Raw genomic sequence first — 16907 nt, 5'->3', positions numbered from 1 at the left:
GTTGAGCTATCACCGTGCAGATCTTATTGTTAGTAGCTAATATTCAAACAAAGTGGAGAAGGGTTCCATGTGAACAGCAGTTGAACATGGGTCAGTTGTTCCTAAGAGATGGGGGAACACGTGAAATGGACATGAGAGGAGACATGGCTTCCAAAATGATGGGATGAGACGTCATCATCAAGAGCCAAACAGAAAAGTGAATAGACTTGGTTGAGAAAGAAGGTTTCAGACATACAGATACTGTTAACGTAGCTTTGTTATAAGAAAGTAGTTTCTTTTGCTCTCACAATAAGCTGTGTCTCTGCATCCTGTATCAGTAATCAGACCTGCACCCAGTCGTGTTAAGGCTGAAAGGAGGAGCAGTGGTCTTTAATTAATTAGACTGCAGAGTTTAAAAAATGTACATGAGAAGTGAAGCTCTTCAGAAATTGGTTTCTTTCAAGAGACGTATAACTGTAAGGTTGAACTGGGTCATATATCTGCTCTGGTTCTTTCCAATTTCACAAGATGAAAGCTCGGCCATTTCAAATCTGTCAGCTTTGGAAAACAAGAAACTTTAAAAGTCTGTGCTGGAAGAGAGTGAGTCCTGCTGATCTCGTGGCTTCGCTGCCAGGTAACCTGAGCGTCGGTGGAGTCTGTCGTACCACGGTGGGTTAAATAATTCAAAGCTGTTTGTAAATTCAGCTGTTGTTCAGCAGGTAAGGGACAAAATCCAGGGAAATGAGAGAGGCTGTGTTGGTGTTGTGTTACTTTGGGGCCTTTGGGCGTGAGCGGAGACGTGTAAACCCAGCCAGGGCTGTTTTTTTCTCCAGGTGCTTCGACTTAACTTCTAAAATAATTCACTGAGATATAGCATTTACAGTTTGTGGTCATATGGTGGAACAGATAGACTCTGAAGGGCCCAGGGCTGTAATCTTTCTCCTGGAACTGCTGTGCAGTATTTTTTCTTCTGCTCCATTAAACACCTCTGGGAGTTATCGTTTGTGTTGTAGCTCTAACAGATACAATTCTTCAGCAAAGAAAACTTGTAGTATTTAAAATAGTGAGAAAAATATTGTCTCACTCTTCAATTATGTGCTCTGTTTTAAAACTACATTAATAAATGTGGTTTTAAATATCTGATAATCCCACTCTGACATGCTGGACCTGTCTGAGTGGGATATCAGCCTGGTTTTCAGCCTGGTTATCCACTGCTATAGCAAATATCATCAATGATTTCACTTTTAGCTTTAATTTGATTTCCTAAAGCCGTGTCTGTCATCAAACAAACTACATGAAACCCTGTGTCTGGATATTTGGTGAGGCTGATCAGGGGGTTCATTAACACTGTGAAACGAATTAACCCTTTGTTCGGTATATTTCTCACCTTTTTAATTCAATCATTTAAGGTTTCTGTTCATACTTTGGTTTAATTCATTTTTATTTGTATATTATCTCGAGGCACTGAACATAGTAAGGTTGAGACCTTACAGTTTTGTAGAGGAACACAGAGAAACACTGGTTCCTGCAGACCAGGAACAGATGTGTGAAGGGTTGACCATACTTTCCACCTCCTCTGTTTAAGGTTGCTTACTTGTTCCGGTTACATGATTCCAGTTATTGAAATGAGGTTTACATTCCACTCATAAAGTATGCGGACATCCACATGGGGGTCCTTGTGTACCCTAGCAGACCTGAGTGGACGAAGACATATACGTCACAAGCACCGTAGTGGACCCCTGCAGACTGACGTACTCAATACCATGAATTTGCCTCATACGTTGTTCTAACGAAATTATCTGCTAAACTAATGACTATTCCAAGCCAAAGTGTTGTGTGTGTTTAATGCTAATTGGTGATTACAGTGCAGTGCCAGTTCTAGAGCTGTCTGTTTGGAACGGGTTGTTTGTTTGTCCTGTGTTAATGCTGATTGCAGTTTTCTCTCCGAAACTGTAAATGTCACCTGCAGTAATTGAAGCTGCTACAAAAAAAGCTGAACAGCCTGTTCATTCAAAGTTCAGTGAAGCTCGACTCTGTACTCAGAACGCCGAACTGGAGAATCAGTTGTTGTTGTTGCTATTGTCATGAAAGAGTTGTGATTGTGGTTGACAATGTCACAAAGGGTTGAGAAAAGCTTGAGTTGCAGACGACCAGGACTGCTGCAGAGTCCTGGTCGTCTGTTTGTGCAAAGTTTTTTAATATTAAGTGTAGCACGTGTCCAAATCATACCGTGAGTAGAGTGAGTGAACTTGAGTGACCAGAGCCTGGACCAGAACCTGTGCCGCCTTCTGAGTGAGAAGGGGACGTGTTCTCCTGATGTTGTGCAGCAGCACAGTTGGTAACTAAGGAACCAACATCAGTTAAGTGTGTCCAAAAATAATCTTCAGCAAACAGCATTTTAAAGATACTGTCAGGTTTAATTTCACTCTGATGAATTCAAGTTTTGAAGTGTGTGGAAGAGTAAACTGTGTTATTCCTACATTGCAATTATCCACACTTTGATGGTGATGGAAGCAGAAACAGTTCTTAGTGCACAACACTCTGGCACACACACATGCACACACACACACACACACACACACACACACACACACACACACACACACACACACACACTCTAAAGGCAGACTCGTGATAAATCAGCTATGTTCTGCAGAAGCCACCTCATTACAGACTGCAAGGCCTCCATTCAACCCTGTCACATGATGAAATGTATAGTTTAACCCAACAGTCCCTTTCAGAGAAATGCTGTTCTGACCACTGTTGGATTAAAAAGTCAGAAAACTAATTTGCTGTGTTGTTTTCTGTGTGTTTTAAATATTCATATGTGGTGATCACTGAGTGTAGAAGTTATAAAAAGCATTGCAAAGACATTTTTTATTTGTGAATTTATATGTATTTATTATTACAACTTTCTTCTGATAACATTATAACTTTGCTCTTATATTTTTTACTTTATTCTCACAAATGGGCTTTTTTTTTCTTGTAATACAACTTTTCTATTGTAATATTTTGACCTTTGTCTTGAAATATTACAACTTATTATCTTGATTTATTTAATTTCTTTCCTGGTAATATTATGTCTTTGTTCATCTAAATGTATGACATTTTCCTCATTCCTTCATTATGGCCCTTATAGGCTGTTTAACATATACCAACTGCGTAGACTTCAATTACTTCATTCAAATAAAAAAATATTTTTGAATCTGCATTTTAATATAGTTTTCTGTAATTTGCTAATGACGGTGATAATCTAAAGAGGAATATCAGGAATAAAAAAAAGATGAATTCTTTAGGAAAACAGACTCATGATCACGGCCTCATTGCCACTTAAAAATGAACATACTATAGGTTCAAGTGAGTATTTGATGCAGCACATCGGGTGACATTCTTTGGCAATACACACAAGTATTGCAAAAAAATCAGTTGGTGGACATAAACAGTCAATAACGATGGAACAATCCAAACCAAAAACATTTCCTTCTTTAGCTCATTAGCAGACGTTCACTTCAGTAGATTACCAGACATCCTGCTAATTCACAAACATATTAAACAACAGAACGTATTTGTCAGAAGTTTTCATTTACACCCAGAGTCTGATCTGCTTGTATCCACCATGTAACACCTGTTATATGCTGTAGCAGTGCGAGTGACAGGATGCAATGTCACACTGTTCACAGGAGCCTATAGTCCCACGAGGGTCTCACTGTGTTGCCTCAGCTCGGCTCTGCAGACATGTCAGATCCAACAAAGGCTCTGCAGGGAGGCAGGAAATCTCTGAACTTCGTTGAATTACATCCTTTCTAGTTGTCGGAAATATGCAGCTATTTAATTACCCCACCCATCACAGACCAAACCTCACCCTCCCACATCTCCAAGTGACGCGTGCCACATAACCCTCTTACTGTCGCTATGATCATCCTGTCTGGTTGTTGGAAGTTGCGTTCATGAGTGAAGGCTGGAAAAGTGACGCCAACATGGGAAGCACAGATGTTCTATCATTGTAAATACCCGATATTTGAATTTTCAAAAACGAATCTAAAACACAGTTGATGTCAATCTGTAATCAACAATACATTTTGTTGGTTTGTTTATTCAGTTTCATACACACTCTATAGAAAGACGGACGACATGACTGCTCCCCACGGGGAAGCAAGGCAACTCAATCGCCCCTGGTGGCTGATGGCAGTATAGGTCATAAACCCCCCCTCCTCCTTAATGTTGGTGGATGGGACATGGACCAAATAAAAGATAGTTGCTCCAAATGCAAAAGATGGAAATGTTCATATCTGGGATTATTTTGGCTTCATTTCTAGATAGTGGGAGGTAGTGGAGACGCATCGTTCATCTGTATATACAGTCTATGATTTATGTCACATATTCCTGCTCTTATTTTGATTTTGTCATTTTGTTGTTATCATGATGGGTAACTTAACACCAGGCTACAATAGAGTATAGCCCACATTTGCTGTGATGTTGTCACTGTGACAACTAAATTCAATACAATTATTTCTCAAAATCTGTCTGATTTCCACTGTTGGTTTTATATATTTTTCATTAATATATGAGTACAAACATTTCTACATGTTTACCTCTTCTCAGTATTTCTGCTGATTCACCCTGCACTATATTGTACGTTTTTAAAATCAAACTTTTTTTTTACATGTTGTGTTCTGTCTGCAGTATGTTCACAAAAAAGCTACTGTTATATTTTTTACAATACTTACAGAATATCATCACCTGCAGCTCCCCTCTGCTCTATGGAGCTTTGCTGAGTTTCAGCTCATTGTTTAGCTGCAGCCTCCCTTTCTCAGTACTCTCCCCGCTCTCATAGTTCCACTGCACGCTGTGAATGTAGTTGAGTATTTGGCAGCTAAGGAGCCGGATATTTCCCTCAGGTATTGGTAGAGACCAAAACATAGATAAAAGATAAGATAGTTAATATTTGGAGAAATGCCTCTGGACTGAATGATAATGGTGCTCTGTAACTTCCTGTGGAGAAAACAAGCAACTGAGGCTCATTATCAGCCTCAAAAGGTGAGATGTTAACATGTTTGCCACTTGTTTCCGCTGAGTAAATTACCAGATATCAAGGTTCTGAAACAGAATATATATATATTTATATACAATCTATGCAGTTAAAACAAAGGCTTTCATTAGTAGAAAAATGTGAAGTCACTATATAGTTGTGTTCTGTTGTTCAGCAATAGAGAACAGAAAAAAACGAATCTATCCTGTCTGGAAATGTCATTGATCAGGATGTCAGCGTTCAATTAGGCTGGTGTCTTTATCTTGGGAGCTGCAGCAGTGATCCTGTCTGCTCTGATCTGTCACCGCTGCTGCGCTGCTGTTTGCAGGTTGCTGGCGGAAGGTTTCTGAGGATGTGTTTGTGTTGTTCGTGTGTGTTTGGACTGCAGCAGGTTGAAATGTCAGTTCAGATGAGTCTCTGACAAGGATCCTGCTTTTCATGTGTGATCTGACTGGTCTGTTCCCGTCATCTCTGACAGTTTAAATGCAATGTAATTTATTTTATTAATCTGAATGTCCAACAACATTTCATACCAGTTTTATTACTATACTGCTCTCAAAATGTCACTTGACATTTTTTTTCTTCACAGTTACAGCTCCTCACCAGTAGGGGGTGTTGCAGCCCCTTCAGCACCCCTATTTCTTTGGCTAGCGATAAAATGTGAAAAGAAGAAAAGCAAAGACTGTAGGACCCACAGTATTTTGAGAAACTCAAAATAAAAAGCAGCAGTGGGTGATTTGGAAAAAATGTAGAAAATATAAAATTGACACACATTAAATTTGTTAAAAAGAATCTGAAAAAAAATCAGGAACCAAATGATCAATGAACTAGTTAAAAAGATATCCCAATTGAAGAGACATTCAATGCCAGCTTTTGGTTTATGACAGTTTTCTATACTATAGAGTTACACAGAGTTGTTGCATAGATGAAAATACTTTTTGTGGGGTTTTAGTCCCATTTTTTTCATCAAGATCCATGAATAATTCTCTGAGAAATCAAGGATCTTAATGTTAAGAAAGCCTAAAAAGATTTCTGCATCCACCCCCTGATCTGATTCTGGAATTGAAAGGGTTCTTCACTGATACGAACAGCATCATTCCAAGTTCCGTAGTAATCGGTCCAGTAGTTTTTGTGTAATCCTGTGAAAAAACACTGATGAAAACATGACCTCCATTCACTTTTGAGATTGTTGATGTATTACTTTCCTGATTCCTTTTAAAATATGACTTTATAATCTGTTTATTGGGATCATCACTTTTCTGTCACATACCATACTTTGTGAGCTGGATTTCCTTCTTCACACAGAATCATTTCTGAGACACATTGTGGTTTAGGATTAGTTTTTGAAAAATGTAAAGCGAGCCTGGTGTTTCTTGTTTGACGCCTTTGTAATCGGAGTCTTTTATGGTCATCTCTTCTAAAAACGACCAAAATGTGACTTAATGTTCCAAATGTTCTTCCCTCAGACATGACGACCTGAAGGAGATGCTGGACAGCAACAAAGACTCACTGAAGCTGGAGGCGATGAAACGGATCGTGGCCGTGAGTATATGTAATACAGATACAATACAGATTTCCTTGACCAGCACATTCAGAAGGATTCAGGTCGAAAAAGGTACAAACTGTTTTTAAATAAAACTGTTGAGTCGAAAACACGATTATTAATTCACTCTAGAACGCTGCATAACGATGCTGTATTGAGAGATGCAGATCAAAATCCCACTAAAACTTAAGACTAAAGACTTAAATCTCTCCTCTGTAAGACAATGCTCGTTTGATGATATACTATACGGTGGTGAGAGATGCAGAATCAGCTGTTAAATATTCATCATCTCTGGCAAATTCCTGCTTCTGAAGCTCCACATGCTTCTCCCCATTCATTATCTCTGCAGGACAGAGGAGACCAAAGCAAAAGACTGAAATAGAATATGAAAAAAGAGTTTCAACTTCTCTTAGAAGTGTTTCCAACTCCTGAAAAAATGTCACCTTGTGAAGTCGTCATTGAGTTTTCTGTTTTGTGGTACGTGTGTTCTATCTGCAGATGATCGCCCGAGGAAAGAACGCATCAGATCTCTTCCCTGCTGTGGTGAAAAACGTGGCGTGTAAAAACATAGAGGTTTGTAATGAGCTTAGTTTCATGTTGCTTCATTCTTATCTACATGGTTATCTGTCAGTCGCATTCTTGTGAACACACAAGAACACTGTGAGGGAATTTCTCCAAATCTGGTACAAACATTAAGTTGGACTCAAGAATGAACAAATTAGAATTTGGTGGTCAAAGGTCAGAAGTCAAGTTCACGGTGGCCTCACAAACAGGTTTGTGGCCTCTTGAACATGACATCTCAAGTCTCACAGGAATTTCATCACAGTTTGATCAGTTATCACTGCAACTCAAAGATGAATGGAGTCCAGTGGCCAAAGGTCACAGGTCACATATGAGGTTGGCGGGTTTTCTGTGTGTTTTTATTACATCAAAAATTTTGTTTTTTTGTTTTAAGTGTTTTTCTTTGCTCGTAATTTATCATTTATTAATATGTATTATTATTTATGATAATTTGTTATCATAATAATAATTATAAATTAATTGTCTTTTTTAATTTAAAAAACCATGTCAGCTTTGTTCTTTTCTCTTACTAATCTACATCATTTGTATTGAATCTGTTGTTTTTAACCATACAGGTGAAGAAGTTGGTCTATGTTTATTTGGTGCGTTATGCTGAGGAGCAGCAGGATCTCGCTTTGCTCTCCATTTCCACGTTTCAGCGAGGATTGAAGGTGCAGCAGTTTTCACCTCTGACAATCACAAGAACAACCACAAGTTTATGACATTTTCACAATTTCTATAATAACAAAGTAGAAATATATCTTTGTCTGTACTTAACAAAATATCCCATTAGTTTGATTACATTACTTTTGGAAAATAACTAGTAGTGCAGTTAAATAATTAAAATGAAGAAGTTTTTTTAAATTGTTCTCCCTCAATTTACCACATAAATCCAGGCTCTAACCTCGTCGACCAACATCTGCAATGTTGCTTTGTGCTTTCTCAGGATCCAAACCAGCTGATCAGAGCGAGCGCCCTGCGAGTCCTCTCCAGCATCCGCGTCACGATTATCGTCCCGATAATGATGCTTGCCATCAAAGAAGCTGCTTCCGATATGTCTCCATACGTCAGGAAGACTGCTGCTCACGCAATTCCCAAGCTCTACAGGTGACCTACATCCTCACATTTGCCGCTCACTGCCCCCAAAAAGAAATGATTATGACTCACTGTTGTGGGTTTAAGCACCACAGCGACCTCAAGGGTGATTTTTATTTTCCCTTTTCAAATTATTTCACTTAAGTACTTATTGAAGATATCTACAGGTCGTTATGACAATCACTAAAAAAAATCATAAATAAGGAACTTGAGATTTAAAGAATCATTGTTTTGGAGAGTACAGAATCCTGTGTCCTAGTCTGAGAGTCACTATGCTGAGATGAAGTGTTGTTATGACTTCGTGCCCTGAAATTATAGCTCTTTATGGCAGTAAAAAGAACATCCATCAGAAATCCATTACTGCTGCAGAAGTGAAATCCATTTGTTTTACACTGCTGAGTGTAATTTTTGAGCTCAGCTGATCACCGGCTCTTTCTCCAACATTTGCTCCTTCATGTTAGTGATTTATCCCTTTGTGCTCTCAGTTTGGATCCAGAACAGAAGGACCAGCTGATTGAAATCATAGAGAAACTCCTCGCTGACAAAACCACGGTGGGTTTATGCAACTTTGTTCAGTCAGTATGATTTTACCAAGGAAATCCAAATGATATGTTTGAAAAACGGAGTGTACAGAATTAGAACCATTTTCTGTTCCCAGCAGCAGACTGTGTTTAAAGCCTCGTCCTCCAAGACTTAACATTTGTTTGCTTTGGTTTGGACATGAGCTGCTGTAATTTCTCACCAACCCACTGGCACACAGTGTCTTACATACCTCTGCTAAAGCCAAGCAATCCTTCATATGTCTCTCTAGTCTCTATAACTCTTGATCATTGGTTTTTTATCATATAATTATGATTCGTATATTATTATATAAACTTCCTGAGAAATTGGTGGAAATAATTTCTCAAAATTTTAAGAAAATTACAAATCCCTGTATCTGACCCTTTTACCAGATATGCACCAAAATGTAACAGGTTCTTTCTTGGCCCATTGCCTGTTGGACAAGTTTGGGTCAAATCTTTTCAATAGTTTTTAGTAATTCTGCTAAAAAACAATCAAACAGACATGAGGGAGAACAACCTTTTTTGCAGAGGTAGCAGATGTGACTGTAGAATGAAAAGTAGGTGCTAGCATTGTGTGCATCAGTAATCCACATAGATAACATCAACCCCATTTCGAGCATCTTGTTGTGTGCTTCTACATTTGCTGCAGCTGGTGGCAGGAAGTGTTGTCATGGCTTTTGAAGAGGTGTGTCCAGAACGTATCGACCTGATCCACAAGAACTACAGGAAGCTGTGTAACCTCCTGATCGATGTGGAGGAATGGGGGCAGGTCGTCATCATCAACATGCTGACCCGCTACGCCAGAACGCAGTTCCTCAACCCAAATATCAATGTGAGTGAGAAGCACATACAGAATGTTTACTGTCCCATTTTCATGAATGGTTTTCTTTTAAAATCAATCAATTAATCACTAATTTTATAAAATGAGAGACAATAGTGCAAAGATCCCATCACTCCGTCCCCATGTGACATCTTCAAGTTGCTTGTTTTGTGACCAACAGTCCAAAATACAACAAATATTTCCTGAAAGACAGAACTGGAGCAAGCAAGTGTTTGGTGTTTTGGTTGAAATTACTCACATAAGAAAATGATGATCGTCATTTTTGTTGATTAATTTACTGTCCATTAACTAATCACATAATCCCTCTGCCATCTGGGTGGGGCTACAGAAAACTGTATATTAGCACAACCAGACACAAGAGCAGCTTCCCCCCCAGGATGTCACTCTGTCATACAGTATCAATAACCTTCTCACACCAAACATCCACTTACTTCCACTATGCACTGGACTGTTAACAGTACATGCACATTTCTAACATGTATTATATCATCATCATCACTGTTTTTAAATATCCTGCATGCTGTAAATAATCTTTAAATTTAAAATATAGGACAAGATGTTGAATATCCCTTGTAATAGTAATATATATATATATATATATATATATATATATATCAATGTGTAGCATACAATGTACATATTCATCCCCTTTCTGTATATTTTTACAATATTATTTCTTTCATTGCACTACTTTATTGCACAACTTATTCTGAACCAGCTGACTTGTGAACCCACTCTCATTGTGTGTGTAATTTTTTGGGTGTTGGTCTTAAGTGTTTCCACTATACTGCTTATTCTCCAACCTTCTTTTCACATACACATTCACATCAACATCCCACACAGTCCAAACCATCCACGTCTATAATTCAAGTATTTTAATACCATTCTTTAATAGGTGAACAGTGTTGTACAATACTGCATATCAATTAATCTGAACACATTAAAGACTATAAACTGAATGTGTCATTGATTGTTGTATGTTGCAGAAGTCCATACAAACTCAGAAATATGGTTTGTCGCAACAAATTTGCATCGGAATAGTATTTTAGGAGATTACTATGCACAAAAGGTACATCTTATTTACAGCTGTTATTCAGTTGGATTCATTCTATTCTTTCAGTTCTGCCATTGTACTGTGCAGGGGCACAAACTGAAATCATCCTCTCATTATTTCTTTCTTGCTCCGATGGCCAACTCTGGAATTGTTTTTGTGTATTTATCAGTTTTACCAGTCCAACCTGAGTCGATTTTCATAACGCGTTGAACATTGTTATCGTGTTAATTCCCAGTGCAGGCAGTGACAAAGTGCTACAAATATTTTGTACAACAAATTTGTCAGGAGGTCCAGTGATGATGTGGCTCGCAGAGCAAATTGCCTCATTAAGCTGCCAGCACCTTCTTTCCTAGAGACACACTGTTTATCCCCACTGTCTCTGCAGGAGTCTCTGCTGGAGGAGGGAGGGGACAAGACCTTCTATGGCTCTGATGAAGATGAGGATGAAGACGAGGAGGAGGACAAAGAGAAGAAAGCCGAGGCTGCCTCCTTGGCCAAGAGGAAACCGTACGTGATGGATCCAGATCACCGGCTGCTCCTGAGGAACACGAAGCCGCTGCTGCAGAGCCGCAACGCAGCCGTGAGACCACTGCACTTTTAAATTATACACACATCTTACATCATCATAACTCAGCGCCGCCCTCCCTTTGATTACCATGGTTACCATGGTAGAGAGTGTAACTGCTTCGTCTCTCGGATCTTTTATCAGAGCTGACCTTGAGTCAGTTTAACAAATGAAACTAGAATGACAGAAGGATGCATTCCTCCTCCAAGGCCTAATGTTCCCTTATGAAACCACATTTAAATTCACTAGATCCAGATTTTTATTTAGACCTGCACCAAATGTCACACACTAAATAAATATCAGTCCCCTACACATGATTTTTTATGTTGAAACAGCAAAGGTACAGTGTGTAGAAATTTGTGATATCTAGTGTTGAAACTGCATGTTGCATCTCATCCCCTCACCTCACCCTCTCCTTCCAATCATGAAAAAGAACCTGTACTACCCTTTAATTGTCATTAAAACTCAAAAGGTGTTTAGTTTGTTAAGTCTGGACTAATGTAAAAAACATGGCGGCCTCCGTAGAGAGGACCCCCTCCATGTAAATATAAAGTATTTAAATATAAAGGGCCTTTTCTGGGGTAAAGAAAGCAACAATTCAAACAATTTAGATGAAATGAACTAGTGAAAACATCATGAGGATTATTCTACATTAAAATTGCTGCCAATAGTTCCCTTTGACCTTTTTTAAAAAAAAAATCCTGGATTTGTCCCCTGCCTCTGGATGCACAGCTAAATTTAAATGGGTTCTTCTTTGGCTCATGTCAAACATTCAGTCAAATTTGATTTGTTTAGACCATATTCACGAAGCACAATTTGTCTCATAGGGCTTAACAAGGTGCGACATCCTCTGTCCTTCAACAAGAGTCAGGAAGAACTGAGAACATTAGCAGAAGAACCGTATTTACAACATTGATGAGAAGAAACAGTTTAGGACATAAAGGAACAGTGTGTCAGTGTTTGTGCAAAAGAAAGATGTCTGATAGAGGTGAAGGGAGCAGCAGTGACAAATAAATTGAGGAGTTATTGTAGAGTATTTGAGAGTATTTGAGGAGGCTTGTTGTATGTGTTGTCTTGCTGAAGCCACTCAATGTGTCTGTAATTGATTGTAACGCAGCACATTCTTCAAGCTGTTATATAAGCTTTCATTTAATCTTATGTTATTTCAAATGGATTGTTTTGCCTCATCTTCTCCTCCTGACTGAATTCCTGTGGAAGCCTGCCACATGCATGTGTTTTCCCAAAGGGGTATTGAAAATAAAAAATTGCCAATGTTTTCAAATTGATACCAATGGCAGTAAAAGGGTTTGCTGCTTGTGATGAACCTACAGAGAATTGTCATCTGAATGTGAAGCTCAACTGTTTATCTGTACTTTCACCTCACTCACAGCAGCAGGCAGCAGTCTAATGTGTTTATTTAGTCTCAGAACTTGCGGACGTAAAAACAACTCCCGGATGTGCACAGGGCTGAGATGAGCGTGAACCCGTCCATACTTATAGAAGTGTCTCAATGTACGACTTTTTTCTCCAACTCCGACATGTCCCTGGCATATTCTTTATGATTCTGCCGCCAAGAAGGGGTTTAGAACATCAGAGATGGGCTGGGGCACCTCCAAAATTCTCGAAGTTCAACTTGGCGAGTGATTGAGCGTCGGAGCCAGTGTTGAGCAGTCGTGAGCATGTAGAGGAGGAGGAGTTTGCACTCATATAAGCCCCGTGCTCAAGGAATGACTGTTGCACAAGCAGAACAGAAATGCTCATTTGCGAACATGGTTGTGCAGTTGCCGTTCTTTGCACTTGTATCATATGTGTGAATTTTAAGACTAAATAAACACCATAGCAGTCTATAGAGAAAAAAACTTCAAAACCTAAATGTTCACTACCTGTTTAGCATCAAAGCATCAAGCTGGTGAACATAGTGAAACGTGTAGCAGCTAAAGAGACACATATTTACATTGATGGAGAACAAACTGAAGCTTAAAGGAGAGGGTGTATTTGCACTTTCATTCACCACAACATGTTTATGAGGTAATGGTCAATGTTGTGCCCGTTGTGCTGCCGCCAAGTAACAAACAAAATCTGTGAATTTAGGTTTAATTTGTGTGCATCGTGCTGAGTGACTCATCACCAAATCATTTCTTGTACTTTAAATAACCTCTAATCTTCTCACTTTTAGCCTAGAGCTGTAAAGGGAATGTAAAACTACAGCACACATCTGCACTGCACTGCAGCATGAGGCAGTGTACGGAAGTGTACATTTGGAAATGAATTCATTTACAATGGAGAACAAAGCTCTGGACGCAGTGTTTTCAGCCTTTCTATGTATTTTATGCTGTGCGATTGTATCACTGCATAAGAATTAGAGATAGACTTAAGACCTACTTCTGTTTTACACTCCAGGTGGTGATGGCTGTGGCTCAGCTGTATTTCCATCTTGCCCCTAAAGCAGAGATTGGGGTGATTGCAAAGGCCCTGGTGCGTCTCCTGAGGAGTCACAGGTGAGTGTCTATAATTTTGCAATAGATGGAAATAGATTTTGGCAGCAATGTGTCCGCCCTGCAGGATTAGCCTTCTTACAGTGTGCTCGTGCTGCTGCAGAGAAGTGAGCTGAGGCTGAAAATGATGAGAGCTGAGTCTCACTTGAAAAGGAATGAAGGAAGAAAAGAAATAGTCTAACTGCCAAAAAAAAACGCAGCCGAATGTGATAAGAGAAAGCTGTAACGACCATGAAAGTCAGCAATGTGGAACAGTATGGCAACAGGAAAATGACAAGTGAGGGCAGTGAAACAAATCTTTATAGCCACGGTAGAGAAAGTGAAATTAAACAGAGAGCCCAGTGAGGCTGCATGGGTAAAAATGAAGCCATAAACCATCAAGAGTGATGGCGACTCAAAGGCGGCTTCTTGGCTGTAAGTCCTGCACGCTGTCAGCTTCTTATTGAACAAGAGCTTCTGTGGCTGCGGGTGAGTTGAAATGGGATCATCATTCAGAAATGACCAAACACCTGTATCTCCCTGTGGAGCATTTGTCAGTAAATCTGATTCATCAGCTGTCGTATTTGTGTTGAATAAGTAGTGTCTCAGCTCTTGTAACAATTATACACATTTACCAAAATAAAAAATATAGCTATCTAAGAAGAAAAGTTATTAAAATCAATATTAACAGTAGCCTAGATACCCATAGATACATAACAGACATGTGAGTCCAATGAAATGACTGGGGAGTGGTCTGATCCCACTAAAGCAGCCTTTAGTGTTTGTGCAGCACAGCGCTGGAACCAACTGCTCGGTCAATGCAGCTTTAAAATCCAGACTGAAAGAAATGTGTTCACAAGTGCCTTTATATGGTGATACCATTATTTTATTTTATTTTATTTGGTTACATATTTCTATCTATGTTATTTGTATTGTTTTACTCTTAATTTATTTTAGAATTTATATGCAAACTTCCTTTTACTTCTTTTTAATCTTTACCACTATTTTATGATGCTGTTTTATGTGGCTCCTGTTACTAATTGATTTAAATTGTGCTTTCTGACTTGGAATTGATTTCTTTTAACTTTGTCTCTGTGTTGTTTTTAATGTCCAAGAGCAGCACCTTGAATCTGCCTCCGTGTATGAAACGTGCTTTATAAATAAAACTGTCTTGCATGCACCTAAATACTGATGTACAAACATGCAGATGTAGAGCAACATAAATGTAAATCAATACTTTATTAGTGGGCATGATGCTAGAAATTAGAATATTATTATAATTAGAATATTGGAAAGACAAAAACATAATAACAACAACAACAATAATTAATTCCTATAACACGTATCGAAACAAGGTAACAAATTCCTTTTTAAGCAATCATTTAAAATGAGCTTAAGTGCTGGCAAGTTTATATCCTCAAATACACAGGAGAGGACGGAGGAGGCCAGACCTCTTTTTTTTCTCCTCCTGCTCATCAACCTCTCTTGTTTCTTTCTCTTCCTCCAGTGAGGTCCAGTTCGTTGTTCTCCAGAATGTGGCAACAATGTCGATAAAGAGAAGGGTGAGCCACACCAGGGGCAGTATTGTGTTTTATTGTGTTTTATTGTGTGGTTATCAAATGCTGATCAAGCTGCAATTTCACTAAATAAATTTTTTCTTCCTGTCTTATGTTTCTCAGGGGATGTTTGAGCCGTACCTAAAGAGTTTCTACATCCGTTCCACTGACCCAACCCAGATTAAAGTCCTCAAGGTTCTTTTCTGTTTTATTCGTCAGTCTTTTATCTTGTATATCTATATCTACCGTATATATTAAGGGTGAGCCACACCAGTCTGAATTAAATGAATGCAGGGCAATTCATTCTCTTTACTTTGTGGCATTCGCAGCATCTTATTATTTCAAACCCTGTTACACTGAATAATTTATGCATTTTGTGTCGGTGTAATTTCATCGTGAATGGTGAAAACAACAGAATTTGATTTAAACTCACTCGAGCAAAGAATATTGTTACTCTGCTTCACACAGTCAATCCTCATGAATCAGAGCGAAGCTGTTTTTAGGATGTAACACTGAAAGTAAACATGTTTAAGTGAAGTTGGCGACACAAGTTCTAATAAGTAAGCATCGTCATCAAATCAAGTCTTAAAAGTAAATTCAGAGTTGTGTGTCCATTTGAATCATGCAGTATTAAAAGAAAACATGTTTTCTCTTGTCTTCTACAGCTGGAGGTTCTCACTAATTTGGCCAATGAGACGAACATTTCCACCATCCTCAGAGAGTTTCAGGTACAGTGTGACTAACTCTTGTTCAAATCTGTCCTTTTATGTCGTCCTGTACTGAGTGACTATTCTCTGTGCTAGACGTACATTAAAAGCATGGATAAAGATTTTGTGGCTGCTACGATCCAAGCGATCGGCCGCTGTGCTACCAACATCGGAGAGGTGAGGGACACGTGTCTGAACGGCCTGGTACAGCTGCTGTCCAACAGAGATGGTACGTCCTCTAATTTCATATTCTAGATGCGTCCTAATGACCTGCATGTTATATAATGGGGACTGAATGATGTAGATGACACTGTCAGATATAAACTGTGTCTCAGTCTTTGGGCCGCATCCTTCAGAGGCTGCGTTTGATTACATCACAGCGATGCAACTATACTGTTCCAATTCGAAGGCTTCTCCAAATGAGGCCAACAACTGTGTCCTCTCACCCCCGAGCAACGGAGGCTCCACCAAGTGGATTCCTCCCAGCCCAACATCTCCCATGATTCATTGCGCTTTAGAGGCTATTTTTCAAAGAGGTATTGGCGGCAGCAAGCAAGGTGAAAACATCAGAATAATGTATTTTAGATGTAAGTACTCATCCCGACAGCAAACGGTAAACATGTTAAATCATATTCTCGAAGTTTTTAATCAACCAAAGTAACTCTGTAAGTCTGTTGCCAGGCAACGGCTGTAAGGGCGTAAGAAGACCAGACTGTCTCATGCCGGTTCGGGTGACACAGTCTACACGGCGGATGAAGGATACGGCCCACATCAGCTCTGAAGGACAGCTTTTGTCTCTGCAGTATAGTTAAATCATGCTTATTCATTAGCATATCTAAAATATAATATTTTGCACTGTGACAAAGTAGATGCTGAAGTACAAAAGAAACAAATTTGACATCAACACACAAACAAATGAAGTGCAGAACATCTAAGAAAA

The 16907-nt window shown here is 39.0% G+C and overlaps 1 protein-coding gene across 15 annotated transcripts in view; it reads left to right on the top strand.

Moving 5' to 3' along the window:
- Positions 1-16907, top strand: part of LOC109624660 (adaptor related protein complex 3 subunit beta 2) — a 45687-nt gene that overhangs the window by 6740 nt on the left and 22040 nt on the right. For all 15 annotated transcript variants that reach the window (XM_069528510.1, XM_069528509.1, XM_069528507.1 and 12 more), the window contains exons 2-13: positions 6475-6550; positions 7050-7124; positions 7688-7783; positions 8059-8219; positions 8693-8759; positions 9420-9602; positions 11051-11245; positions 13631-13728; positions 15212-15266; positions 15384-15455; positions 15926-15988; positions 16064-16196. In XM_069528510.1, the coding sequence (XP_069384611.1) occupies positions 6475-6550; positions 7050-7124; positions 7688-7783; positions 8059-8219; positions 8693-8759; positions 9420-9602; positions 11051-11245; positions 13631-13728; positions 15212-15266; positions 15384-15455; positions 15926-15988; positions 16064-16196 (1274 nt within the window). The remainder of the gene's footprint in view (positions 1-6474; positions 6551-7049; positions 7125-7687; positions 7784-8058; positions 8220-8692; positions 8760-9419; positions 9603-11050; positions 11246-13630; positions 13729-15211; positions 15267-15383; positions 15456-15925; positions 15989-16063; positions 16197-16907) is intronic.

This window comes from Paralichthys olivaceus, chromosome 7 (genome assembly GCF_024713975.1).
Source record: "Paralichthys olivaceus isolate ysfri-2021 chromosome 7, ASM2471397v2, whole genome shotgun sequence".
Lineage (NCBI taxonomy): Eukaryota > Metazoa > Chordata > Actinopteri > Pleuronectiformes > Paralichthyidae > Paralichthys > Paralichthys olivaceus.
Note: the sequence above shows the minus strand (reverse complement) of the source record. Positions and strands in the feature narration are given on the sequence as shown.